At 34.6% G+C, this 27,445-nt stretch overlaps 7 protein-coding genes across 7 annotated transcripts; 4 read left to right on the top strand and 3 right to left on the bottom strand.

Annotated features, from left to right (window-relative positions):
• Positions 1-13,657: 13,657 nt before the first annotated feature.
• HO133_007828 (uncharacterized protein) lies at positions 13,658-14,437 on the top strand (the record flags this gene model as incomplete). Its single annotated transcript, XM_037298698.1, has 1 exon — positions 13,658-14,437. One exon carries the CDS (start codon positions 13,658-13,660, stop codon positions 14,435-14,437), a length of 780 nt encoding a protein of 259 aa, XP_037156034.1.
• Positions 14,438-15,043: 606 nt separating this feature from the next.
• On the bottom strand, positions 15,044-17,922 carry HO133_007827 (uncharacterized protein; the record flags this gene model as incomplete). Its single annotated transcript, XM_037298697.1, has 2 exons — positions 15,044-15,384; positions 16,407-17,922. The coding sequence occupies 2 exons, from the start codon at positions 17,920-17,922 to the stop codon at positions 15,044-15,046; spliced, it is 1,857 nt and encodes a 618-aa protein (XP_037156033.1).
• Positions 17,923-18,688: 766 nt separating this feature from the next.
• HO133_007826 (uncharacterized protein) lies at positions 18,689-19,727 on the top strand (the record flags this gene model as incomplete). Its single annotated transcript, XM_037298696.1, has 2 exons — positions 18,689-19,663; positions 19,704-19,727. The coding sequence occupies 2 exons, from the start codon at positions 18,689-18,691 to the stop codon at positions 19,725-19,727; spliced, it is 999 nt and encodes a 332-aa protein (XP_037156032.1).
• A 502-nt stretch (positions 19,728-20,229) lies between these two features.
• HO133_007825 (uncharacterized protein) lies at positions 20,230-21,759 on the bottom strand (the record flags this gene model as incomplete). The annotated part of the gene is made up of 1 exon (XM_037298695.1): positions 20,230-21,759. One exon carries the CDS (start codon positions 21,757-21,759, stop codon positions 20,230-20,232), a length of 1,530 nt encoding a protein of 509 aa, XP_037156031.1.
• Positions 21,760-22,386: 627 nt separating this feature from the next.
• HO133_007824 (uncharacterized protein) lies at positions 22,387-23,436 on the top strand (the record flags this gene model as incomplete). Its single annotated transcript, XM_037298694.1, has 1 exon — positions 22,387-23,436. The coding sequence occupies one exon, from the start codon at positions 22,387-22,389 to the stop codon at positions 23,434-23,436; it is 1,050 nt and encodes a 349-aa protein (XP_037156030.1).
• Positions 23,437-23,726: 290 nt separating this feature from the next.
• HO133_007823 (uncharacterized protein) lies at positions 23,727-25,743 on the top strand (the record flags this gene model as incomplete). The annotated part of the gene is made up of 3 exons (XM_037298693.1): positions 23,727-23,786; positions 24,720-24,751; positions 24,804-25,743. 3 exons carry the CDS (start codon positions 23,727-23,729, stop codon positions 25,741-25,743), a joined length of 1,032 nt encoding a protein of 343 aa, XP_037156029.1.
• Positions 25,744-25,973: 230 nt separating this feature from the next.
• On the bottom strand, positions 25,974-26,954 carry HO133_007822 (uncharacterized protein; the record flags this gene model as incomplete). The annotated part of the gene is made up of 1 exon (XM_037298692.1): positions 25,974-26,954. The coding sequence occupies one exon, from the start codon at positions 26,952-26,954 to the stop codon at positions 25,974-25,976; it is 981 nt and encodes a 326-aa protein (XP_037156028.1).
• Positions 26,955-27,445: the final 491 nt, after the last annotated feature.

Raw genomic sequence — 27,445 nt, 5'->3', positions numbered from 1 at the left:
TAATAAATCTATTAGCTAATTTAATATCTCTCTTTATTTTTTAATTAGCGAATTAATCTCAAGAGATAGAGAGTTCTATTTCTAAGTAAGGAATATATTCTTTAATAAGAAGAAATAATAATATATTTAATAAGGTATTCTTATTAAAATTAGCTTTAAACTCTATTATTAGTAATAAATTTATCTAATTATCTTAATTATAATTAATATAAATTTTAAAATATTACTTTAAAATAGCGTTAGCGTTTTCTATCTATTTATTAATTTTAAAATAAAATATAATAAAGAGTTTAAATTTAGTCTTAATTCTTTCGTATAGTCTTTTTTAGAAATATATTATAAACTAAATATCTCGATCGAAGATAATAATAAATAAGTATTCTTTCTCTCGCTATATAAATTTAATAAAAATTTAAACTATTATTTTTACTTTTAAGAAGTTTAAAAAAATAAATTTCTTCTTCTTATTAAGTTTATTTATAATTATTATAATATATTAATAGAAGCGTTTATATCTAAGATAAATAGATAATAATATAATAAAGTTAATAAAAATATCTTATTAATATTATTTAAGAATAAAAAGGGATTTAAAAAGATCTTATTTATCTTCTTTATAAATTTTAGATCTCTTATATATATAATAGCTCTTAATATAGCGAGTAATAAAATTTATTATTCTTAATTAATAGTAGTATTTACTTAATTTATTATAAATTAATAATTTATTAGCGTAGCCTTTAAGTAAAGAGTTATAAATATCTTTAATAATTTTAGTTCGTAATTCGAGAATATCTAGTATATATAATTTATTATTAATATATAATAACTTATTATAAAGATAATAATTATTTAATTTTAATTTAAGATTATTCTTAATTATTTTAAATAATAGCTTTCTTTATTTAGATATCTTTAATTAAATAATTTTTTAAGTAATATTATTATAATTATAAGCGTTTTTTATTTAATATAATAACTTAGAAGTATTAATAATAGAGACTTCTCTTAATTCTTCTAAGAACTCCTCTTAAGAAGTCTCTATCGAAGTCTTTAATAATAATTCTTTATTAGACTTCTTATTATTAATATTATCTTATTCGCTAAATTTATATAATATTATAATTAAAGAGATAATATTTTTTCTTATATTATCTAGAAGTATAATAATAAGATATATAGCGTTCTTAATATCTTCGTTAAGATTATTATTATTAAGAATTATATAATATTAATAATAAGTATAATTATTATCCTCGTTTTTAAATAGATCTCTTACTTATTAAATAAGATTATTAGATTTAATACTTTATTTCTCTAGACGATAAATAATATAAAAGTTAAATTTAAAAAGAAACTTCGCTTATCTTACTTAATAAGAGTTAAATTATTTAAAAAATATAAAATATTATAAATTTTTATAGTCTAAAATAATTTTAATAAAGTTCTTAATAAGAGTATTAGCTAGCTTAGAATATTATTTCTTAAAGATCTATATTATAATTATAAGTTTCTTATTATAAATATTATAATTATACTCTATAGAAGATATCTTTTTAAAGAGAAATATTATAAATCTAAGTATTTTATCTTTATTTTCTTATAATAAAATAGTAGTAATTATAAAATTAGACGCGTTTATTTCTAGCTAAGTTTTTTTATCTAGATTAAAATAAATAAATATAAAAGTAGTAGTAAAAGCTTTCTTAAGTATTTTAAAAGCGAGTTATTTAAGATACTCTTAGGCCTATAGATAAATAAAGTCTTTCTTCTATTAAGTATAAATAAGATTTATTAGAGATATAGCGATTTTAGAGTATCTCGTAATAAACTTTTAATAGAAATTAGCGAATTTTAGAAATATTTATATATCTTTAATATATCTAAATTTCTTTTATTAAGTAATAATCTTAATTTTCTTTATATTTATTTTTACTTCTTTTATTATAATAATTAATTTTAGATATTTAACTTTAATAATATAAAAGTCGTATTTATTAATATTAAGATAGAGGCTAACTTATTAAAGTTTCTTTAATATCTTTTCTATATATTAAATATACTTATCTTTAATATTATTATAGATAAGAATATTATCTAGATAGATAATATAAAATATATTTAAATATTCGCGTAAGATATCGTTAATAAATATTTAAAAAGTAATAAAGATATTATATAACTTAAAAGATATTATTATATATTTAAATAAACTATATCGAGTAAGAAATACGATTTTTTTTTTATAATATTTTTTTACTCTAATTTCGTTAAAAGTAGCTATAATATCGAATTTATTATATATTCTCACCGCGTATAGTTTAACGAGAGTCTCTTTAATTAATAGAGGAGTATTTTAATTAGAAATAATAAGTATATTAAGAGCTCTATAGTTTATATATAATCTAAGTCTTTTATCGAGTTTTTTTATAATTAGAATAAATATTATATAAAAAGAAGTACTTAATCTAATATAGTCTTTCTCTAATATTTTATTAATATATTTCTTTATAATTAATATCTAGTCTCTAGAGAGTCTATAAGCTCTTTTCAATAGTAAAATAACTTTTTTTTTAAAATATATTTTATAGTTAATAAAGCGATAAGAGGGAAGTTTATTAGCTTTAATAAGATTTTAAATATCTAATTATTTATAATATATTATAGAAACTTATTCTTATAGCTATTCTATAATTAAAGATTTCTTTTTTAATTTATAAAAGAATTTCTTATAATCTTCTATTATAATAGCGACGATATTAGTAATAAATTTCGCTTTCTTATTAATAGAGTTAAAAAGTTATTTAAAGTCTTTAAATTATATAATAATAATTTAATTCTCTAATTTCTTAGTTATCTTAATAAAGATATAGATAAAAATCTTTATTATATTTTTTTCTTAAATATAGTCTTTACTATATAATTTAAATTCTTTTTTAAAAACTTATTATTACTTTAGATAATAATAAATTTACTATATAATAAATAGTTAGATATATAGTAGTCTAAATTAAATATAATAATTCTAAATTTAAAGAATATATAAAGATTATACTATTCTAGTTATAGTATTTTTAAAATAATATTAAATCGTTTTAGTAAGATAATTAAGTATTAAAGTTCTTCTATATAGTCTTCTAAGATAAGTTTTATTAAGGCTATATATATAATATTAAAAATAAAGATAGATTTATTATTAATTAGTTATAATTTATAAAGTTATATTAATATTATTTTAAATAGCTTATTTATTTTAATAAAAGATATATTTATAAAGCTTAATATTAAAGCTTCAATATTTAAGAGATAATTAATCTTAATTTATTTTATTAATATAATAATTTTTCTATAAAAGTTTAATTAATATCTATTCTATAAAGAGATTTTAATAATAATAATATACGTAGATAGAGAGATGAAAATAAGTATTCTTTCTATTTTTAACTCTTTAATTCTTATATATAAAGCTTTTAGATCTCTAGCGGCGACTTAGCTAAAGATATTTAATTTTTTAATTCTTATAATAATTCGATAAGAATATTCTTCTTAATATCGATAGCTTTTAGAATTATATTAACTTATTCTTTTATTAATAGATCTATATTCTTATATAAGATATTATTATCGCTAAAATAATATTTAATCTTTAAATATTTAAAATATCTATCTTCTTTTTAAATTCTATTTATTAATAATTTAAGATACTTATATTCTTATATATAAGAATTTTTAATAATAATATTATTATTTTTTCTAGTAAAGAAAGTATTACGTTAATTATTTAAGAGGATAGAGTTCTTACTAGTTTTATTAATTTCTTTCTTACTCTTTAGATCTAATATATTATTAATAGCTCGAAGATCTATATCTAGTACTTATAGAAAAATAATTAATTCTTAAAAAGTATTAAAAGGCTATTTTAAAATTCGATATCTTAGATATATAAAGATTAATCGTTTTAGATTAAATATTTTATAAATATTAGTAAATCTTAAGAGAGTGATAGTTATAGAGAATTATGCGTAGAAGTTCTTAAATAATTTCTTTTTATCTATTACTTTTATATTAAATTTAGAATTAAATATCTTAATATTCGATTTAATAATTTTATTATATATTTTAAATATATTATCTAATTTATTAATTATTTCTTAAATAATTTAATATAGATCTAAGATATCTTTATTTACTCTTATTTTAATAATATCGTATATAGTAAACTTATAATAATTTTATATATAATCGATTTTTTTAAGTTTAGTAGGGAAGATTATAGCGCTTTATCTAAATTTCGCTTTAAAATATTAACGCTAGCTATCTTACTTATTTTAATTATTAATATTATAAAAATCTAAAATATTAGAATATTATTTATTTAATCTTATATTCTTTACGTAATTCGTAATAAAGATATAGCGTAAATTTCGATAGATATTATTAATAAGAATACTCGACTAACGAGATATAATCTTTATATCTTTTTTATCGAAGTTTTTTAAATTAGCTAATATATAAGATTATTACTTCTTTAACTATTATTCTTTACACTTTAAGTCTTACTTAAATTTTTTATTTTCTTTAATAAGTTTTATAATATTAATATAATATCTATTATATAAATCTCGAAGTCTATTATTAATTTCTCGCTTATAAAATAATTAGCTATTACTATTATTTAGCTAAATAATAATTACTAATATCTTTATCTTAGTATAAGTAATATTCTAATTAAATTCTTTATTTTATTATTAAAGTATCTTAATATTATAACTAGCAGTTCGAAAGCTCTCTATTAGAGTTTTTAATTTATTATATTAAGTATTAAAAGTATTAATAGTACTTTTTATAAAGTTCTATAAATTAATAATAGATATAAAGATTATAATTAACTCTTCTTCGATAATATTTATAAATTATATTTTAATATAATTTAAACTAGATTCGATAGTATATCTTCTAAAGATAAAACGCTTTTTCTTATATCGTATAAATAATATAGTAATATTTAAGATCTTCTTATCGAAGTTCTTAAATTCTTCTAAATAATAATATATCTATAATTTACTTATAATGATTTAACTTTATATATTATCTAGATTTAAGATTAATAAATTCATAATTAATATTAAGTTAATAAGAGTAATAAAGAAGATTTAATCTAAGATCTATTCCTTTTAGTATATTAAAGATATCTATTTTCTTTAGATTTTTATTTAATCTAGCTAGATTAGTCTTTATATAAATAAAAGACTTTCTTTTAAATAATCTTTTAAATAATAAGCTTCTTTAGCTATAACTATTAACTTCTTAATAATATACTTCTTTCTTAGCTATATATTTAATATAACTAGTAAATAAATCGCTATCGCTTTAGAAGAAAGATAGATAGTATTATATTAAGAACTTAATAATATATATAATAACTCTATATTATAGTATAAAGAGAATACTATTTATATAGAATTATTATAAGTATAGATTTTATAGTAAAATAGAAAGGCCGAAAGGCCTTAATACGCTAAGCTCAATTGGGTTATAATATAAGTAAGGTTAATAAGATTATTAAAATCGTGATACTTATATAGAAAGTATAATCTAATCTTTAATTTCGCAAATAATTAAGAAAGAAAATAAGAGTAGACTTTAAAGGTATATACTATAAATATATAAGAATATAATTTTATTTCTAATTTCTCTTAAATCTATAATATTAATTTAAATATTTATTAATATAAATAATTCTAGATTTATCGCAATTTTTTTATAAGTAATAAAAAGTAAATAGATATTATAATAATAAATATAAAGTAATTTATATTATTAGCTAATATAGTAATTATATATAATCTAAAATAAATATTTATTATATTCTTATATTAGATTCTATTTAAAAGTAATAAAAATAATTATAATAAAGCTATATAATATAATATTACGTAATTAGACAATTTTAATATATTTAAATAACTTAAAAATTTATTAAAAGCTTTTTTAAAAGAATTATTTAATAGTCTTAATATATATAATTAAATTAAGTATTTAATCGATTTATTATCTAGAAAGCTATTTAGAAATAATTTAATTTATAATATATTATATAATAAATTCGCAGCGATTAAAGATTATCTAGATATTATATTTAAAAGAAAATAAATTTAACTTTTAATTAGTTAAATTAACTCGTTAATACTATTTATTAAAAAATTAAACGATTTATTATAATTATATATTAACTATTAAAAGCTTAATAAAATAATTATTAAAAATAATTATCTATTATTATTACTTTTAGAAATTTTAAAAAGATTTATATATATAAAGTACTTTATTAAGATTAATATTTATAATATATATTATAAAATATAAATATAAAAGAGAGATAAATAAAAAATTATCTTTCGAACTCGCTATAACTAATTTAAATATTAAATAATATCTTTTAATCTTATAAATATTCTTATAATCTTTTAAACTTATATAAATAAAATATTTAAATTATATATTAATATCTTCTATATAATATATTTAAATAATATATTAATCTATTTCGAAATAAAAGAGTTATATTAGAAGTATATATATAAAGTACTATATATATTATTAAAGTATTAACTTTATATAAAATTATCGAAATATACTTTTAATCGTAATAAGATTATCTTTCTAAAATTCTTAATAAATTAACGTAATATCTAAATAGAGTTATATTAAGATTATTACTAAATAGCTAGAATTAGAGTCTATTAAAGATATCTTAATCTTTCTAAAATTTATAAACTTCTATTAATAATTTATATAAGGCTTTTTATAGATAACTACGCTTTTAATAAATCTAACTCGAGAAGTAAAGAAAAGCGAAATTAGATTATTCTTTATATTTAATAAAAAAGTATATAAGACTTTTAAGATACTTAAGCGAGTATTTATTATTATATCTATATTAGAATATTATAATTAAAAAATATTATTTATTATAAAAATCGATATTTTTAATATAGATATAAATAATATACTTAGCTAAATAAGCAAAGATAGATAATAATATTCTATTACTTTTTTTAGTTATAAATTTAAAAATATTAAATCTCGCTAAGATATATATAATAAAAAGCTCTATATAATTATATTAGACTTTAAGAATTAAAGATATTATTTATAAAATAATAAGTATTCTATTTATATAATTTTAGATTATAATAATTTATATTATTTTATAATAATAAAAGAGTTTAATATAAAGTAAATTTATTAGATTAAAAAATTAGCTACGTTTAACTTTATAATTAAATATTATAAAAAAAAACTTAATTCTATAAATATATTATTAAAAAGATTTAATATTATTAAATTAGATAATAGCGAGAATAATAATAATAATTTTCTCTTTATCTTATAAAATAAGCTTTATAATTAAAAATATTAATCTAATTTATAAAAACATAATAGCGTATTTATTATAATTAAACTTATAATATTAATAAAGTAATTAAACGATATTATCGTTATAGATATCTAAATTATTAATTTAAATAAGAGAGTACTTAATAGATAAATACGTATTTTAGATATTATAATATTATCTTAATTTCTAATTTACTAAATTTTAAAGTTAAAGAGATTCTATTTAAAGTTATAGAAATAAATAATATAACTACTTAAATTATAATATAAGAATACTTTTATTATAAATAAGAAATAACGCTAGAAATATATTATTAAATAAAATAATTTTTTAAAATAAAAAATTAATAAGAATAGACTACTACGTCGTGATCTTATAATCTATATTTCTAATAATTCTACTATAAAGAAAGAGATTCTTTATATAAATTATAATAATCTTAATATTAGATACTTTATCTATAAGCGTATTAAAGAGAATATTAGATTTAAATATTATTAAATAAATATAATAAGCGATATAATAGAGTATATTCGCATTTACCTCGATTATTAAAGAGTATAAATTTATTATTATAAGTTATATAGCGAGTTAATATCGATTTCTCTAGATAATATAAATTTATTTTATATTATAATATTAAATTTTATTATAAATCTATTATCTATAAGAAATTTATATATTAATAAAATTTATAATATTATTTTAATCTTAATAAATAAGCTAATTAAGTATATAATATATATAATAATTATAAAGAATTTAAAAACTAATAATTTTACTAATATCTTATAATAAGAATTTATATTACTACGCGATATAATATATAATTTAATTTTAAATTAAAACTCTCTATTTATAAGTAAATTCTAAATAATATTATATTAATATCTAAATATAAAATATAAACTTAATATTATATTTTACTCTTAGATTAATTAAATTAAGAGATAAAATTAGATATTAGAATATTATCTACGAGTATATTATAATTATAAATAAAATAATTAATTTAAAATCTTATTAATAATAATATTTATATATAATAATATTTATATATAATAATAATATATATATAAATATTAATAAGATTTTATAAGAGCTATTAATAAGATATATAGTAAATCTAAAAAATACTTTTAAAAATAAAATCTTAAAAATATTATTTATTATAGAGCGAGTAGATTAATTATAAGAGATAAGATTATATATAAAAGAATTATAAAAGTAAATATTAAAGTAATAAGTAAAGTATTATAATAGTAATTATAAAATTATAATTTTTAAAAAAAAGAATAAAGTATTATTATAAAGCTTAAATATATATATTTTATAATTAAAAAAGAAACTAAATTATAGATAGCTTAAGTCTTTTAAAGTATTAGAGAAAATAGATATATAAATTTATAAATTAGATCTCTTAGCTAGATATAAAAAAAAAAAATTTATATTTTATATATTATTATTAGAGCTATAATACTCGCGTAATAATAATTTAAAGTTATAAATAATTTCAATTAATAAAAAAGAAGAATAAGAGATTAATAAGATATTAGATAAAAGAGTTTATAAAGATAAAACTAAATATCTTATTAATTAAAAAAACTTTTTATTTTATAAAGCTTTATAGAAATTAATTTAAATATCTCGAAAATATTAAAAATATAATTAAAGACTTTAAGCGAGTAAAGAAATTATATAAATTAATATTTAAAATAAAGTTAAAAATATAATTATTAAAAGAAATTAAAAAATAAAAAAGATTAAGAAAATAGTAATAATAGAGAGTTTAAATAGATAAATAAAATTATAATTAAAAGATTTAATAAATATAATTAAAAAGTTTATAAGTCGATTTTAAAGCGTTAAGACGCTATATATAATAAGAAAAATAGTTATTAAGATTATATATATAACTATTACTATCTAATATTAATCTATCTATTCTCTTATATTAAAAAATAATTTTTTATTTAAAAGATTTATTAAATAATAGAAAGATTTAATATAAAAAATAATAAAAGAAGTAATAGAAGAAATAGCGAAGATAATATTATTATATTAAAGTTTCTTAATATAATAAATTATTATATATATTAGCTATATAATCTAATATATATTAATTAAAATTTATATTACTTTATATCTAAAGAATAATATAAATATCTTTATTAAAATAAGTTATAGCGAGAATATTAATTTAATAAATAAGAATTAAGTTTATAATATATATATAACTCTTATAAAAATATTATCTATATTTACGCTAACGCGAATTAATAGAAAATACGATATAAATTATATAAGAGTTATATATAAGAATATATATATAATAGTAATAAAAGGGAATTAATATATATTAGCGTAATCTCTTAATTATCTAATATTTCTTCTATTTATAAATAAAGATAGAAATAATAATAAAAGAAGCTATTAAGCTCTTTTAATTAAATATATTTTTAAAATAAATATAAATATTTATTAGCTATAATAAAGGGCGTAGAAATAATAATAATTATAAGTACTTAGTAACTTATAAGACTATAAGAGCGAAGGGTTAGTATTACTATTAATATATTAATATACTTTTTATACTATTTATAAAGTATTATAAAGTATTTTTTAAAATATTAATTATATATAAAGTTAATCTAAATAACTTTAATCTTACTTAACTATTATTTTAATTAATATATATATTATATTATTACGATAATATATAGCTCGCTATTACGATATTATAATAAAAATAAATAAAAATAAAATAGTAGATATAAAGAAGAATTAGATATTTATTTATAATAGCGTTAATATTAATATTATTATTAAGAAGAATAAAAGTTAAATTAAAAGTAAGACTTTTATATTTATTAGTATAATATTTATAATTATAATAATAGAATTATTATAATTATTAAAATAATAATAATTATAATAGCGTATAATAATAGTAATAATAGTATATCATAATAAGATAATAATATATTTATATTTTATTAATTAAGATAATAATAAATAAAGCGATATTATCGCGATTTAGTATATAAATATATTAATATATTTAAGAAGACCTCGAGATAAGTAATTTAAATACGCTATTATAGTATATATTAATTTAGACTATATTTAAACTAATAATAAATAATATATATAAAATTAATAAATTTATAGTATTTAATTATAAGATATAATAATAATAAGATTTAGAGATTATATCTTTTAAGAGAGAATATAATTATAAGAATAAAAGTACTCGAAGCGAATTAATAGACTCGCTTATATTATTTATTAGATTATAAACTATATAATTAAAATAAATATTTAATATATTTAATAAAGTCTTAAATACTTATAAGTTTTCTTTTTCTCTTTTTTTTTTAATTATTAGTTTATCTAGTAATTAATCTATTTATTCTATTAACTATATATCTAGATCTCGTAATTATATAACTACTACGTAATTTTATTAAAAGAGATCTTACTATCTTATATTAAGAGAGCTAGTCGACTAACTTAGTTAATCTAATTAAAGAGCGTAATAATTTTAAATTTATAATTAACTAATAAATATAAATTTAAGATTCTTTAAGATAATTATATCTTAATCTTTTATATATATTAATTCTTTTAAATATAAAGCTAATCTTATTTAATCTTTCTAAAATAATTAATATTTAAATATAATACGAGTAAATTTATAAATTAAATATATAATCTATTTTTTTAATTAGAGCTATCGAGTAAATTTAATAAGTAATCTTTAGCGAGCGATCTTTAATAAGCGATATTTGAATTTATTACCTTTAAAGAATTATAAGATTAAATTTTAAGATTTTTTCGTATTCGAAAAGCGTAAATTACGATCTATAATTTAAAAAAATTTATTAAGTTTTAATAGAAGATAGTAAAGTTATTAAATAATTAAAAGTAGAGAAAGAGATTTTAATAATTATAAACGCTAATTTATTTATCTACGGTGTCTAATTAAAAAGCGTAGCGAATTCGAATTTATAATTAATTATATATATAAATTTAAGATTTTATAGCTTAGCTCTATCTTATTCTATTATATATATTAATATATATCTACTCGATAATATCTACTATAATTTAATATAATAATTATAAGACTATAGAGAATCTTATATATTTTAAGATTAGTCGACGCTTAGAGAATAAGAAGATTAAGAAGTAATTTAACTTAGTATTATAGATATTGTTTAATTATAGCGGTTTTCTCAGTATTCCTATAATGCTTGGCTAGCTTTTCACTACTGGGTAGCCCGCGCCCCCAACACATATTAAAGGGTCATGGTGCCTCATTCCCTAAATACGCACGTCTCCTATGCGACGTCTACCCTCAGTAGACCAAAATCGTTGACCGTTCCAGCTTTCTATCATCGTCCCATCCAGTATAGTACCCAAGGTTTTCAATACGAATACATTCTCCCAAACATGTACGGATCTCAGAGAGCACGTTCGGCCAACAACAATGCCGTCGGTAACACCGCGTATGGCCGCGAGCAGTATCCTCCAACCACGCATCTCCAAGGAGACGGACCGACCGACCATCGAGGTACCCAAAGGTCAGACCAGGCGGTCCGCCTCTCCGCGAAGTAGTACGCGGTGTCTTTCACAAAGACCCATATGGAACAGGATGGATCATCCGCGCGCCCCTACACGAAGAAGACTACGAAGGCGGTGCGAACTATCGAAGCAAGTACATTCCGGAATCCAACTACAACTTCGTGCACACCAAAAAGCGCTTTTCATCGTCTTGGCCGAATACCACGACCACTACCTAGCTACCCCCCTATACACTCACGACGACACATGTCTCGATCGGAAGCCGAACCAAGACGGATGTGTGTATGTGCATGACAGGTATCGCGTGAGCAGACGGCCTTTGAAACAGAGGAAGGATCGGCATCTTGCTGCCACTATCGATCTCCAAACCAGGATCCCGCTTTACCGTCCAAAGAGTGCGGCGCATCTCAATGAATCATATTGTGGCGAGGAATTACTCCCTGAAGCTTGAATACCAGGGCCATCTTACAGAAGACTCCGTCAAGAAGGCGCTGGATATCCCAAACCCACATTTGACAAACAAGCTCACGTTCAAACGATGTACAGCCTAGACTGCAGTTGTGGTCTAGGTCATTTCCCTGCAGTGGTACCGGATCTTGACATCCAGCCGGCTGGTCTTGGTGGGTTGGAGCGAGTTTTGTTCTGGCTTCTTGATTTTGGGTAACAGTCGTAATGCATTTGCCATCGTGTGATTGTCATTTTTGATCCTACCTCAGAGGCTTCTCTTGCGTTCATCTGCCTGTTAGTGATGATGTTGAACAATTTGAACACCAAAGCATTTGAAAAGTGCTCTAGCTTCGAGGCTGTTTCCTCTCGGACTGGCTTTGCCCCCAATCCTGTCATAGCAACTACGACTCGAACTTTGCCTTCTTCCACTGAATCTCTTTGGGCTCCTATGTCGTTTCCTCAATGCTGTTACCGTTGGCTACTCCTCTTCAGTTTCGCCGACTGTATCTCCTACAGGAACCTCCTCCTTCTGGAGCGAATTGCACTCTTTCTTCCAGCTTCCAATCTCGCGACGTAATGAGGATCATCGACCATACTGAAGCTATCTCGCAGCTCCACAAGTTTCGCGTACCACTTGTCGATGTCGACTAGCTCATCGTACTCCGGAGTCGTCAGTCTTGTTCAGCCAGCTTTACACAAAGTTTCGGTCCACGGAATCTATCGAAACCCGATCTTCCACCCGATAAGCTCTGAAAGCCTTATCGATGACACTGGTCGCCTTCAGAGCTAATGCACCGACTGCTTTAGCTTGCCCCTAGGCTTGTTTGAAAGACAGCTCTCATTTGACGATGTAAAAGTAGGTGAAGAGATATGAAGAGGGGCCGGTTGATACGGATAGGTAAATACGCAAAAGAATAGTCTGATCGCTCGCTGCGGGATTTTGCTTCTGCACCCCTTTCAGCTTGCATGCATAGCCGCATACGCTAGTGCACCCAAGCCGTCAGTCCACCAATCCGTACGGCTACATGCATGGATCTTCACTTTTAGCCCGCAATGCCTTGTTTGCGATATCACATTCTTGCAAGAAGTCATAGCGCTGCCTTCGCGGGTTTCAGCAGTTTACCCTGCTGTCGATCTCGAGTTCTTTTCCTCAAGTATGGGTCCTTTCTTGCTTCTTCGCCCGCTCTTCGTTCTGCTCTGCTGTTCCATCTCCAGGCACCAATGGATCCCTCACCCGGCCCAAAGTATTTGCCGAATCCGATGCTGTTTGGAGCTGAAGTGGTGTCAGATCCTGGGCTCGACCCCAGAGTGTCGGGCAAAACCCAGACGCCAAAGCTTGATATGTCTCGCTCAGGGCTTGGTATCCAAAAGACAGGATTCTCGGAATTGGTGCGAAAGCGTACGAGAGATGCCAGGGCCATGTCCATCGCCGACGCCGCGCTTCCCGCTCGGTCAAGCTATAGACCGGGAGAACAGTTCGCCCTACCTCTCCGGCTGGCATTAGCGCAGCGCTCGGTGAAGAATCAGATCTTCACCTGCATGGACCAGGGAGACAAAAAGGCAGAAATCGAGTCCAGAACCGGCCTTTCGCACCAATGCATCAAGTGGTATAGACGCATGTGGAGGGCCGAACGCAGTCATCCACGTCCTCAATCTAGGAAACTCCCGAAGAGCTCAGCGCGGAGACCACGCTCACCGAACACGCGAAATGAGCGAGCGTCGCGGAAACGGCGGAGGTATGAGGATCAGAGCGACTCCTCGGTTGTCGGCAATCCTAGTGGTTCCAAGCGGCGGCGACTGCATCGTACCGTGAAGCAGCCGAAAGGATGCTCCTTGCGTGCGGGAATGGAGGTGTCTGAGGTTGATGGAAGGGATTTTGCTGAAAGGAAGACGAGAGGACTCAGCCCTTCACAGTGCAAAGAGGACATTCCGGAAAGGGATGAGGCGATGTCGATGTCAGGCGAGTTGATGACATTGCCAATTCGTGATCTTGGACCATAGCGGGACTAGGTGACTTGAACGGTACATTTGACGTCTTGAGTGTGCTGCAGTTTTGTTTGAGATCATTTAAGGGACAATGGGGTAAGGCATTGGTTATGCTAGGAGGATGTTGTATACAACTCTTCTCCACCAATTTTTCGGCGTTTCCCTCACGTGAGGCATAAGCACAGCGGCGGCAGAGTCTCTTTGCTGTGAGTCAGTGCTGTTGAAGGAAAGACTGTGTCCATGGAGCAGATACTAATGCCCATGCCCGACACGCTTGCACTTTTTTCAGTGGCCTTTTCGTACGTAAGCTACTCACCGTCCTTCAACACGTAAGTGAGCTCGGGTAGTCGAAAGTTACATCTCGCGCTGGATCTCCATCAAAAAAACACAATCCGTTGATCCATCTTTTCGCTTCCAGTCGAGGTAGGCCTTTGAAGGTGTGTCCTGTAATATCGACTTCCAATGAAACAATCTTATCCAAAAGCCTCTCTGCATATACATCATCTAGCGCCTTACCGCCAGATCCAGCCCGGCTCCAGGCTGTGAAGACATGAGATGGCGGTTCCAGAGCAGCATCAGTTACAAAAACTCCACGGTATGGATTAGTGCCTTCTAGACAGCTCAGGTAAAACGATTCCTGATGGCTTCCACAACTTCCTCGGCCATCAAGTCTTTGTACTGCTTCGACGGGTATTGCTTGCCCTTAGCGTCCTCGTCCAGATAACCTTCAAGATCGACTGCAAGCCTCTCGTGGCCTTGTACTTGCAACTCAACAGAGAGTTGCCGCAGCCGTTTCCTCTGATACGCGTTCAAGCCATTGAGGGATCTCTTTTCCGATGGCATTTCAGAGGCAAAGGTCCCAGTATCAATCGCTTTGTATAATTTCCAGAGCCGACCACTGGTCACGATGCCGTCTGGGGAGAGCCGAACGTCGACCAGGCGACATGGGCCGTCTATGGCAGCTGTAGGTCACGGACAGCTCAGCGGAAAGGAAAAAATGAGACTGGTCAGACCTTCCACCGGACGCTGACTTTGGTTGGTTTCGGGTTTTCAGCTCGGGCTCACAAGGCTGTGAACATCCCTGACCTTATAAACACACACGATGGTCTCAGCCGCGTAAGAAGTATCGGACTAGGGATTGTGGAAGAGTACGTTTTTGATTGGCATCAAAGTTGGTACTCTAAAGCGCGACTGCTGCAGGTGATCTTATTAACCATCAACGTACGAACAAGTCATTTTTGCCTCAGTACTTGGACAATCACGCACAGAGTGACGAAGGTAAGCATGCCTGCTTACGCCAAGCTCGCGTCGCGTGCAATCCTCCCCACCAAGACACTACAGACATAGTAGAGTCAAGGCGACAGTTGGAAGGGCCAGAATCCTCATCACTTCGACCAAAAGAGCAAAAGAGCATCCATCAATGAAGACGTTTCTGAAGTGTAGAGTATACACCAGTTCCGAGCGATGTCAATCACGAATAATCAATGATCCCGCAATGATCCCCAAGAATGACGCCGCGAGAAGGAGCGGGCCTTGGCGGCTCAGGCGCGCTAAGCCCATTAGAGGGTTTTGAACCCCGTCAACGTTGAAACCTTCTCAAGAACTTTCCACTAGGTGAGGGTTTCCCGAACCCCGGGAATCACGCGTTGATCAAATGTTTGAAGTAAAGGATGGTTCAGTATTAATGTAGAGCTCAACTCAGACTGCCACTTTTCTTGATACTTTGCCTGCCAACTATTCATTCTATGAAAAGCTCATGTACAGCTATCACTGGCATTATGGCCGGAAAGGCAGTCCCAAGGACATTATGTGAGTTGGTTTGGTTCAGCACAGTCATCCAGATTGAAATTCCTGGGCTCAGTTGGCAGTTGGAAGATATTACGTGCTTGAGAATCTGTCCAAGATACGTGCTAATACTACACGACCTATATACTCGTCCCCCACTCTCCAACGTGCGAGCGACACAGTGAGACGGAGTGTCGACGCTTCAAGGACTCTATGCTCCGTACCAAGAAACCTACCTGCACCTCTGGGCCACCAACCTGAGTGCGCATATCCTCCCATATGTCCAAGCGGATATTCTCCCAACGATCAATGTCTTTGCGACAGTCATCAAAATCGACCTGGCTGATACTGTCCGCCGGGTCGACTTCGTCTGCGTACCAATCGTCGACCTCTGGTGGATTCAGTTCCAGTTCCAGTTCCTCCGTGTGACTCGGTTCTGGAAGTTCTGCCAACCAACTGTGGACATGGCTCCAGTCTTTTGTGACTAAATAAGACGCCAACTGGCTCTCTGGCCAGCTCTCCTCGTAGCAGCCATAACAACTCATTGCGTCGTCGTAGTCGGATCCAATCGCACCGACAGCTTGTGCCTGTTCTTTCGCAGCTTCGAATGCTTCCTCGGCATTGATCAAAGCTCGAGTGACTTTCTGTCCATACCGGATCTTTGACCGATCGAACTCACTGCGGGATATATCATAAACACCATTTGCGAAACCTTGCTGATAGTCTGCCAGATCTGTCTCATATGATTGTTGTCGGTTGTCGAATAGCGCTTGAACCTTGTGCATTGTCACCAAATTTTCGTTGTATGACTCCCAAGCCACTCGGCGGCGCAGCTGCACATCTTCCGGGACATCAACTGTGTTCGCTGAAACAACAGAGTGCTCGTTCTGAAAGTCCGCGCCAGTAGTCACATTCTCGACTGCGTTGTGTCTTCCGTTCTTGCTGCCTTTCTGGTTGTGGCTATTCTGTTGAATCTCCTCTTGGGTCCTGGGTCCGCTCTCGATGTCGCTCGTCGTGACGGGTGTGAGGGGCCTGTGCGGTTCAAGGAATTCTGCTTCTTTCATAGCAGTGTCCAAAATCCACTGGATCTGTGCTTTACAAGATGTGACGTTTCTTTCAAGCTGTTTTGTGCCGAGTTCGAGCTCCTTTCTTCGCTGCGAAATTTTAAGCAGTCGAGATTCTTGTTGTTGCACCATTTCTCGGAGCTCGTTGATTGTTTCTTGATTTTCGGCCCCTTCAATCGATTCTTTGATTTGCTCTATCGAGGTCTCAAAACTCCGAGCTTCTCTGCGCGCATAATCCAGGGGTCCTTGCTTTGCTGACAAATGATGACTATCCTCATAAAGATTGCGAAGTTCTGCGATTAGTGTATCGGTGACCAGCAACGCCACACAGTCTTTTGAACCGTCATTGGCTATGACGAAGCGAGCTGGGCCTTCAGTGAATTGTGGTTGCTGCTTAAGTCCTTGTGCGATGGATTCCCTTGATGGTGAGATGTTGCCCTGGGTATCATCGCCTCCCAGGTCTCCTGGAGTGCTTTCGCTTCTTTGGCTGGCTGGGCAGTGTTGCAATATATCATTAGTTGGTGGATGTTTTGTAGCATCTGACAAGCCGGCCTCAATATCGCCGGAGGTCTTTGGTGGTAGCTTTGTTTTGAAAGACTGCAGTAGACCGACAGCCTTATCAAGGACAAAATTTCTTACGCGAGTTTCCATACCTGCGAATTTGAATATGTTTTGATGACAGTTGCGATGATACTTGCTAGGCATGAACCTTTGGTGGTAACGGGGAAAGATCGGGTTCTGGCTTGCAGCAGAAGGTCTGTTTTGGTAAGAGAGACTTTCTGGAGGAGATTACGCCCTAAAGCTTGATGCTTGATGCTTGTCATTGACTGCTTGCATTTCATTGTGCAGGGTAAACAAAGCCCAAAAGTTTTGAGCATCCGCTAACGATTGCAGCCTGAGAGCATTGTCTGATCACCTTGGGCCTTCTTTATTGAGCTTGGCTATTGCTCAAAGCCAGCCTTTGTTTCGATCGTTGCAACAAGGAGCAGAAATAGCACGGCTGTCATTCCATTCTCTTCTGGAGACACGTAACCATGGTGGAGGTAGATTTCTTTGTCTTCATGCTCTATCTTTGCGAGAGTAAGATGCTCACCACGTCTTATCTTTGTCACTCGAGCACTTGACCTTGTCCGATCTCTTACACAAAGCACACCGGCTGTGTAACTCTACTCCAACACAGTATTGCCATAATCATCCACGCTCTCAAAAGCAATCTTAAACGTCCGAAGTTTTGACCCCACAACCATTCAAAACTCTACCTCAACAACATTAAGCGGCACAAATTGTTGCCCTCATCATCCTTTGACTCCAAGCAGAATGGGTCGAAGCGGTCCAAGCCGTGTTGGAACAAGCAATACGGGAAGGGGGGCCTCGCTATGCACCAAGCACTACAGAAAATAGAGGATTCGCTTCTCACATGCCAAGCATTTTAGAAACAAACCCTCAAAACACTTCTACCTCTCGTATCTCGAGCGGCAAGTTCGAGGTTCTGGACGGACTTCTTGAAGACAAAGCCGCCTGGAAGACTAAGAATGACAGCAAAGGGGACGCACCGCAAGTCGAAAGAGAAAGTGAGGACGGTCTCACCAAATCCATGGCAAGCCTTGCCATGAGCACTGCTTCGAAGGCAGACTCAACGGTTCCAGAGTGGAGGCGAGAAGGTTCAAGACCAGAAAAGTACATTTCTAACCCTGCTGGCAGCAAGGCACAAAGCGGATTGATGCGAAAACCAGACCTTTTCGGCCGCACCTTGGTCCCTACGGCCAGCAGAGTATCTTGCACATTCACACGAACCTGGGATCAGCCTCGAATGGCCGAAGCAGGGTTTCTCAACTACTATCCATTCCATAAACATGAGTTCGCACTGGGAACCATCATCCGAGGAGTCATTCATGAACAGGACATCATGAACACACCCAGGCCCGCGCCGTCCAACGCTCCGACCGCCATCACCAACGCCGGCAAAGAACACGTCACGCACGGAGACTTTGGCCCAGTCTACTCTGAAAACCGCATCCTGATCGTCGTAAACAACCGGCCCGGGGACCATTACCTCGCCGTCCCCGTGTACTCGCACAAAGGCAACGGTCTTGCCAAGAAGCTCCACAGCGACGAATACGTCTCGGTCGCGGATCACCGCTACCTCGCGAACTGCCAGCAGCAGTCTGCCCACGCTCCTCTCGTGACGGAGTTTCTGAAGGACGGTGTGGAAGAACTGCTGCCCGTGAGCGCGGCGTACGCTTCGTACCCTGTTTCGCGCAAATACGGTTTGCCCGTGGCCCATCAGGGTAGACTGGATGACGAAAGTACGAAGCGCCTGGTTGCGATGTATCTCAAGTGGGGGAACCTTATGAAAATGAAGATTAACGTTCGCCCAACGGAGTGGATAAAGGTGAGCCGCACCTGTGAAACGGATGCTGACAGGGACCCAGAAATCGATCAAATACAGGGCTTGATGGTGATTTTTTGTGGGACCTCGTAGTAGTGGAAGGCAAGTACTCTTTCTTTCCATCGCTTGACGCATGAAAGTCTGTTTATTGGTATCTCTGTTCATAGAAGCTTCTCGTATTGCTGTCATTTTCGTAGCATGTAATTACAATTGATCCGCGGTCTACTCGACAGGTACTGTTCTCCTATCAATAAAAGACTGCCCCAGACAGAGTGCTACGAGGCTCAGAAACTTCGCTCTTTGACGCCACGTTGGTCGAAAATTCCAGGATTCGTACCGCTTTAACCGTCACACTTTCTGATCTTTTGCCTGAATCATCAACAAGGCTCTGAGCTTAGTCAGTGGCCCGATCAGACAAGACGACAGAATGCTATTTCGCTATTTGAGAATGTCTGCGCCATCAGTCACATACTGGGCTGTGCTGTGTTCTTGGTACCGATTGGTTCCTTGCTCGATGGGTGCATTTGAAGGCCAGTTGTACGACCTAAGTATTGACGGCTTTCAAGTATTTATATAAGTTCATCACCATCATCCCAACTCTGACAGCTATAACCCCCGAATGAATGTCGCCGCTCTACTTCATTCACCGGCCACATACGCATAGCCTCCGGCCATGCATCCCAGGCCTCCGGAGAAGCGTCAGGCTGGGGCTGAGCGCAGAGTTGCTGCCACCGGTCGAGGTTTTTTCGGTTAAAGCCATAATCGATCGCACTCGCACTGTCTTGTATCTCAGCTTCCGGGACCTCCCAGTCACCATCTTCGCTGCCTCTCGCAGTGTCTGGTCCATCTTGTCCTTCGTCCCACTCGCCGTCATCAGTGTACCCTGGATTATCATGGCTGTTTGGATCTTGGAGCATATCAGCATCGAGGACGTTTGCCAGCCAGTCATGGACAAATCCCCAATCTCTTGTGGCTATGTAGGATGCCATGTGGTCATCTGGCAGACTTTCCTCATAGTGGCCGGACGGCTGTCCGTACTGGGAGTCGATGGCGCCAACGGCTTTGGCGTAAGCTTCTGCCTGATCAAAGGCTTCCTCGGCATTGATCAAGGCTCGCGTGATCTTTGATCCGTATTCCACACCGCGACGATCAAAATCACTTCTAGAATAGTTGCAAACACCGTCTTTCAGTCCCTGTTGGAATTTGGCCAAATTGTCCTCGTATGCGCATCGTCGGTTATCGAATTTAGCCTGGACGACATCCAATGTCCGCGATCTCTTGCCTAGTTCTTCGAGAGCTGCTCGGCGGACCAGCTCTGCTTCACCGAGTGGAGATTTAACATCGTTCTCAGAGTCTGGAGCAATCGGGCCTTGTGGTGGAGATTTTGTGTTTCCGATATCGCTTTCGTCCTCGCCGAGCAATTCTGGGGAGGGCGTCCTATGCGGCTTGAGAAGATTCGCTTCTCTCATAGCCGTCTCCAAGACCCATTGTGTATGATCTCTCGAAAGGTTAACACTTCTTTGAATGCGACGATACTCCTCCTCTAATTTGTCTCTTCGCTGACAGGCCTTAAGTAGCTTGGGATGTTGTTGCTCAATAAAGTTTTCGAGCTCGTCAATTCTCTCTTGACTTTTTGCTTTCTCCAAGGATTCTTTTGCACTTTCAAGAGATAGGTGAATTTCTCGGGCGTCGATTTTCGCATGTTCAAGAGGTCCAGACTTGATCTCAAGCTGCAGCTTATCCTCGAAGAAATCACCGAGCTTCGCCATCAGACTTTTGGTGACAAGCAACGCCATGCAATTCTCCGAACCATCATTAGCTGTTATGAATCGTGCAGGTCCTTTAGTCATCTTCGGCTGTGGTGCTTGCTCCTGCTCGAAATGATGGCCGTTGGATCCTCCGAAAGCGCCCACAACACGGAAATTGTCGAGCTCTGGAGTGTCCTTGACTGGGCCATCAACTAAGGACTGCCGCGACAAGTCCAACGGGCCACTTTCAATGTCAGCCGTGGTCTCTGGCCGTAGTCTTTGCTTGAAGACTTGCAGTAAGCCATATGCCTTGTTGATTCTTGCATGAACAAAATCTCGCACACGTTCCATGTCTGCAAAGTTGAGGGTAGTATGCAGATTCAAAGGTGGTGTATTGGAGGGTGCGTTAATGCTGTCTCCACGTGGGATTCTTACCAACTGAAAAAGCGCAATTTGTGTGGATTGCAGCAGAAGTGTTATTATGGTAGGGAAAAGAGATTCTACTGGCTTCTAGATGAACCCCATGCTCTGCTTTGTTCTAGTTAGATTGAATGCTCCTCATTGTGCAAAAGCTCCCAGACTATATTTTTCTAGCTTTGTTGGGCGCGCTTTGTGTTCTGCGGCCATTGTTTTGGCAGTACCTTGATTACGAGATCGCGAAAGCCTAGCACGACTGTTATCTCTGTGTGTAACATACGGTCGTATAGGGGTACGACAATTCCATTGTCTTCCCACAGCCGCGTCTTTTTTCTGGTTGGTGATGCCGCATCTTTGTCTCTCGAATGAATGGCGTTGTGCGATTTCAAACAGATGAAGACCAAACCCAAGCTTCGATATGTCTTTGCTTACTTTGCTTTAAATTCTTTCACCCACCTCCTATTTGAATTCGTTCACCATTACAATCTTCAGCGTCTTGACTTAATCTGACAACAAGTCAAAGCCTTCTCATTGAAAACCAAGCCAATACCCACCAGCAAGATGTCCCAAAACAACACAGGCCGCTATCCAAACAGCAAGATACGGAGAAACAACCCAGTTGCAATTAAGTCTAGCATTGTGGTAGGGACTACCAGTAATGTCGGAAAACCTCCTATCAATGTGGGAATGACGCGGCATGGACGCCCTCAGCCCAGTAACGTGGGTAGGAAGGTCTGTGTGCCCAGTAACTTGGGGACAATCAACGAAACGAGTACAGACTTCCGTTCTACGCCTCCCAAATCAGGCGGTTTGGATGAGGGCCCAGACGAGGAATATTGGGGTGACAAATGCACCAGCTCCTCAAGTGCACCCCAATCTGGACTACACGATCAACAAGACTTGGCCAACTCGATGAAAAGGCTCGCCATTAACTCGGCTCCAAAAGCAGAGCCATCTGAGAGTAGATGGAAGGGTCCTCGGCCCTCAAGCGTTGGAAGTTATTGGACGGAAAGAACTCAACGCGCTAAAGTTCCGCCTGCCATGAAAATCGCGGACAACCGTGACTATCACACATTTCCTAAATATGAATTCAAGATAGGGATGATCTTTCGCGCCCCTATCCATGAGGAGGATTACATGGGGGCTACTGCAGCTGCGTGTTCGGCTCCTTCCCAACTTTCCATTGCTGCTTCAGATATGTCCACCGCAAGCGGTTTTGCGAAGAATCACCAGCAGATGACGGACTTCGGAGCGGTCTATTCCGAGAACAGATTCATGGTCGTTGTTGTCTTGGGGACTGATACTTACATAGCGCTGCCTTTCTACACACACGCTGGAACCGGTACCGCATACAAGCAAGCAAAAGACGAATACGTATCCGTCCAAGACCACCGGGAGCCCGAAAAATGCATTCGACAGGGTAGAGTCGATGTGGTACGTACCCTTGTGCTGAAAGAGCATGTCAAAACCTTGCACGAGTTCACTACAGCTCATCTAGGAAATCCAGTCTCCCGAAAGTACAGGTTACCTATTGCGCACCAAGGCAGGTTGACCGACGAAGATACCGAGAGCTTGGTGTCGTTGTTCAAAACATGGATCATGGAGCATTGAGGCTGGGCCTCCTTGCAAGTTGCAAAACGGTAGGGTTGATAGTGTGGAGGATTGCTGACGAAAATGAGACTGGGTACCGTACTTGATCTGACAGTAGTGTTTCCCTAGGATCTCGTTGTAATATTGTTTAGCGGAACCCAGAGCAAGATCCTTAGACAAGGTAGATATAGCCAGTGGGCAATCAGTGGCGTTTTCCTTCCAGGAGCTGAGAAAGTATTTAAATAGACAGTGTCCCCTGTACTGTGTATTCCTTAAACCAAAATGTTTAATCAGATCTACACTCACCACATATGGGCCCCAGCGAGCCCCAGAAGAGACGCTTAGAGACACCGAGTATACTTAACCCTAGGGTAAGTACCTGTATACTCGGAGTCCTCTTTCAATAGACCATTTTCTCCAATCCTTCATCAGTCTAAAATCTCACAGCTGAGCGCACAGCAACATCGGTGAATGCAAGCTGTAGAGGCCACTCGACAGTATATTCAGGGATCTGAAATCACTGGTATGCGTACAGTTGGGCCGTGTTCATATGAACAAGAGGACTGGCAGGGTTGGACCCTCTTAGGAGCCAGGTAGGGGAAGGTAAGCCTTAGGCTTACCGAGCGCCGGCTTGAAAATGTCGACTACATGACATTGAAGCTAGTAGGTAATCTTGTTACCGCTAGTAATAAAAACGTAAAGTTAGCTCCGTAAAGCTTCTGTACTCCTCTTTTTGCCCACCCATCTCAATTGTCTCCAGAAACACTCAAAGCCATTGACACCCTCTATCTGACCGGACATGCGTATTACGATATAAAAGGATGTGTGAACACTTGTCCATCTCGTGTCAGTGTGACTTCAATTGGAGTGAGGGAAAGTTATGGGCATCAACTTGATGCTGATATCTAATTCCACCAAAGAGTACCTTCGTTGTCAGCAGCAACCCTTTTTCCTTCTTATCCTCTTGCGATAGGTGCTCGTACGGGCGCCATATTGAGGGGCGTTCCTACCCTCGATGGGCGGTTATCGCGTGTCGCAAGCATTCCAGCATGCGAAGACTGAGAAATATCTGTCCGCTCTTGCATCAGAATCATAGGTACAAGTACCCGCCCCCCATAGCATTTGCTTTCTCATCCTAGCTGAGCGTCTATCATCCGCGCACCTAAATGTCCTCAATGTCAAAAAGTCGTACTTTTTCAGCATATCTTTTTCTCACAGTCCTTGCGAGATTTACGTTCTCACTGCCTGTCGTGCCGGTGAATTCGCCCTCTCTTTCGCTCATCCAAGATTCGCTCGCTCTTAAGCTATCACAAGCTACGAAATTATCACTGCCAACGTAATCAGCCACGTTCCCAACCAGGCATAGTCGCTAACGTTGAGGATCATAGCTCTGATATATTCACCATCCCCAAGACAGTCCTGACTCTAAAGTTCCATGAATTCGGGCCCCTCTTGGACCCTACGGACTTGAAATCCTTCTTCGTGGAAGCGAGCAACGACATCCAACATCAGATTGACCAAAGTAGCGTGAATGCGGCGTTTTCCGAGCGATGGTACAATTACACATCAGATGATGGATTAGTGCTGGAACTATGGAGTAGGTCCGTCTCCCTGGAAGGGTGTGTGAGCTTGGGAGAGCTGCGTAATGTTATCAATGGGCTATCGCTGTACATGATCCAAAGACGATCCCGAGCGGTTCGATTCCAGGTAATTCAAAATCTGGGTGCTACCAAAGCCATCATCATGAATAAGGGGTCTATCAGACAAGACATTGCCTCGTCGACTATCGAATCTAAGCGAGAAATTACGCGGCCACCTTTGGTGCAATACTCTTCTATGTCATCAGCCACTGGTGTCACAAACGGGAGTACCCTGAGCTTGCCGACGGCAGACGAATTTCCTATCCCCCACACTGACTACACACTGCGCCTCGGGAATTTGGGCTCCTATTTGCATCTCTGGGATTTGGAAACCCTTCTCGTCGCCGTCAGCGCTGCCATCAAAGAAGAGATCACCGCCCATGGCAGGAATGCTCGTTTACCCTCAACAGAGTACTCGAAGAGCTTAGGAGACTTGCAGTTGTGGATACAGAGAATGCCATGGGCTACGGTCAATCTGGCTTGGGCTGAGCTGGCAATCATTGCTGAGGGGCTCTGGCTTTACATTGTCAATGAAGGGCACGACCGGGAAGCTTTTATCGATGTCATCAATCATGTCACGGGCAGACAAGTAGCCTTGGGTTGGATTGGGAAGCCACCCAGGCCTCTAGAGCATTCTTCGTCGTCTGGAGCTGTAAGGAGAGACCTCCATGCGCTTGCTTCTCGGTAGATGTCGTGAATTTGCGTTCAATAGCATAACAGTACGACATGAAATAAGACAAAAGGTTTGAAGCAACTGAAAATCATACGAATTACAATAAACTTTGCGCACTCCCATCCCTAAATTGAAAACCCCCGCTGACTGGGCACTTACCAGCGCGACGATACGTCGATATCTAGAGCAGCTGTCACCGTCAGTATTGGTAGGAGGTCTTGAAACCTACCGTCCTGTAGACTGCCCTACTCAGGCTTCATTCCCAGCATGTATTGGCCAAAGAGTTTCACAAGAACGTTCTTTGAGTCTTCTCGCAGACGCCCTTGAGGCGCGACTGGCAAAGTGTACTTGCGCGAGACTGGATAGGCAATGTGAGCCACACTCTTTGGGAGTAAATGCTTACAATCGGGCTTCAGGTACTCGGTATGCAGCAGAAACCCAGCCTCCTGAAGAGACCTTGGTTCGCGGTAATCCTCGATGGATGCGTACTCCCATTTATTATCTTTGTGAGCGAGACCGTTGCCTCCGTGAGTGTAAAGAGGAATGGCGAGATAGTGGTCGTAAAACAAGGCTACGACAATCATGAAACGCATTTCTGTATAGATTGGATCGTTCCAATTTGAAAAGGTGATGTGCCGCCTTTTGTTGGGTGTAGTCCGTGGTGTTGACATTCCGGAGTGAGAGTATCTTCCTTGTTCATCGGCGGTTTCCGACGCTTCCACTGACAGGGGCCGAGGTGTCCACTTGAAGTCTTCTTCATGAATGGGAGCCTTTATGATCGTTCCAAGATTGAACTCTTCCTTAGGAAACCGGCAACATATAGTCGCACTGATATCCTTCATACGCGGAAGCGGATAGTTTCGAATTTCCAGTATCTCGAAATCGGCTCTGGACCGGCTTTTTTTGTCAATAGGGTTATTGGGATTGTACGTACGTGACTGGTAACTACCGATAGAATCCCTTGAGATGGCACTCGCAGTAGACGACCTCAGCCTCGCTATGGCGCGATTTTGGATTACATGAAGAGCAGCATCTTCTCGAGGGTAGTCCCGGTCGCTGTCGCAATGCTGCCTTTTGTTTGGCGAGTATTCATCACGTGATGAGTAATGATGGCGCAGTGAAAAACGGTCGCGTGTTGGTGACCAATGGTCGATCGAGTGGCTATGCACGGTGGACCTGCCATCCGTGCGAGTGGACATTTGCGTGAACGTAGCCGTCGAAGTCATGTTCGAGAAAAAGTGGATTTCACAGCAGTCAATGCCGTTTGTGAGTGGTAAGGCGTGGTTTTAGTTCACTAATACTGTCAAGTTGAACGTGGAGAAAATGGAGATGATTCTTGATAGTTGCAACGAAGCGTGGACCACCTATGTGACAGAATATGGTTTTCGTTCTTTCATAATTGTACAATACTAGCTGTCCGTAGGACAAGGGATAGTCTTTCATGACAATCACGTGCTAATAGCGGACAAGCAGTGGGATCAGTCTAGCCCTCAATTCTTTGTTTACAGAACAAACCTCAAAGCAATGTTGTTCAACTCTGATCACAAGTACGCAACAAGCAACTATTGAGAACAAGTCCGAGGTTAGCATCTTATAAAAGAAGGTGCGGTGGCTCCTATGACCAGGAGCATCTTTACCTAATGCAAGCGAAGATTGACTAAAAAAGAAGGAACAGCAGAGCAACAAAGCGACCAGCGGTCCCCTATTTCTCCAGAGC

The sequence above is a fragment of the Letharia lupina genome (genome assembly GCF_014066315.1).
Source record: "Letharia lupina isolate WasteWater1 chromosome Unknown contig_4, whole genome shotgun sequence".
Classification (NCBI taxonomy): Eukaryota; Fungi; Ascomycota; class Lecanoromycetes; order Lecanorales; family Parmeliaceae; genus Letharia; species Letharia lupina.
This window is presented reverse-complemented; position numbering and strand designations above follow the sequence as displayed.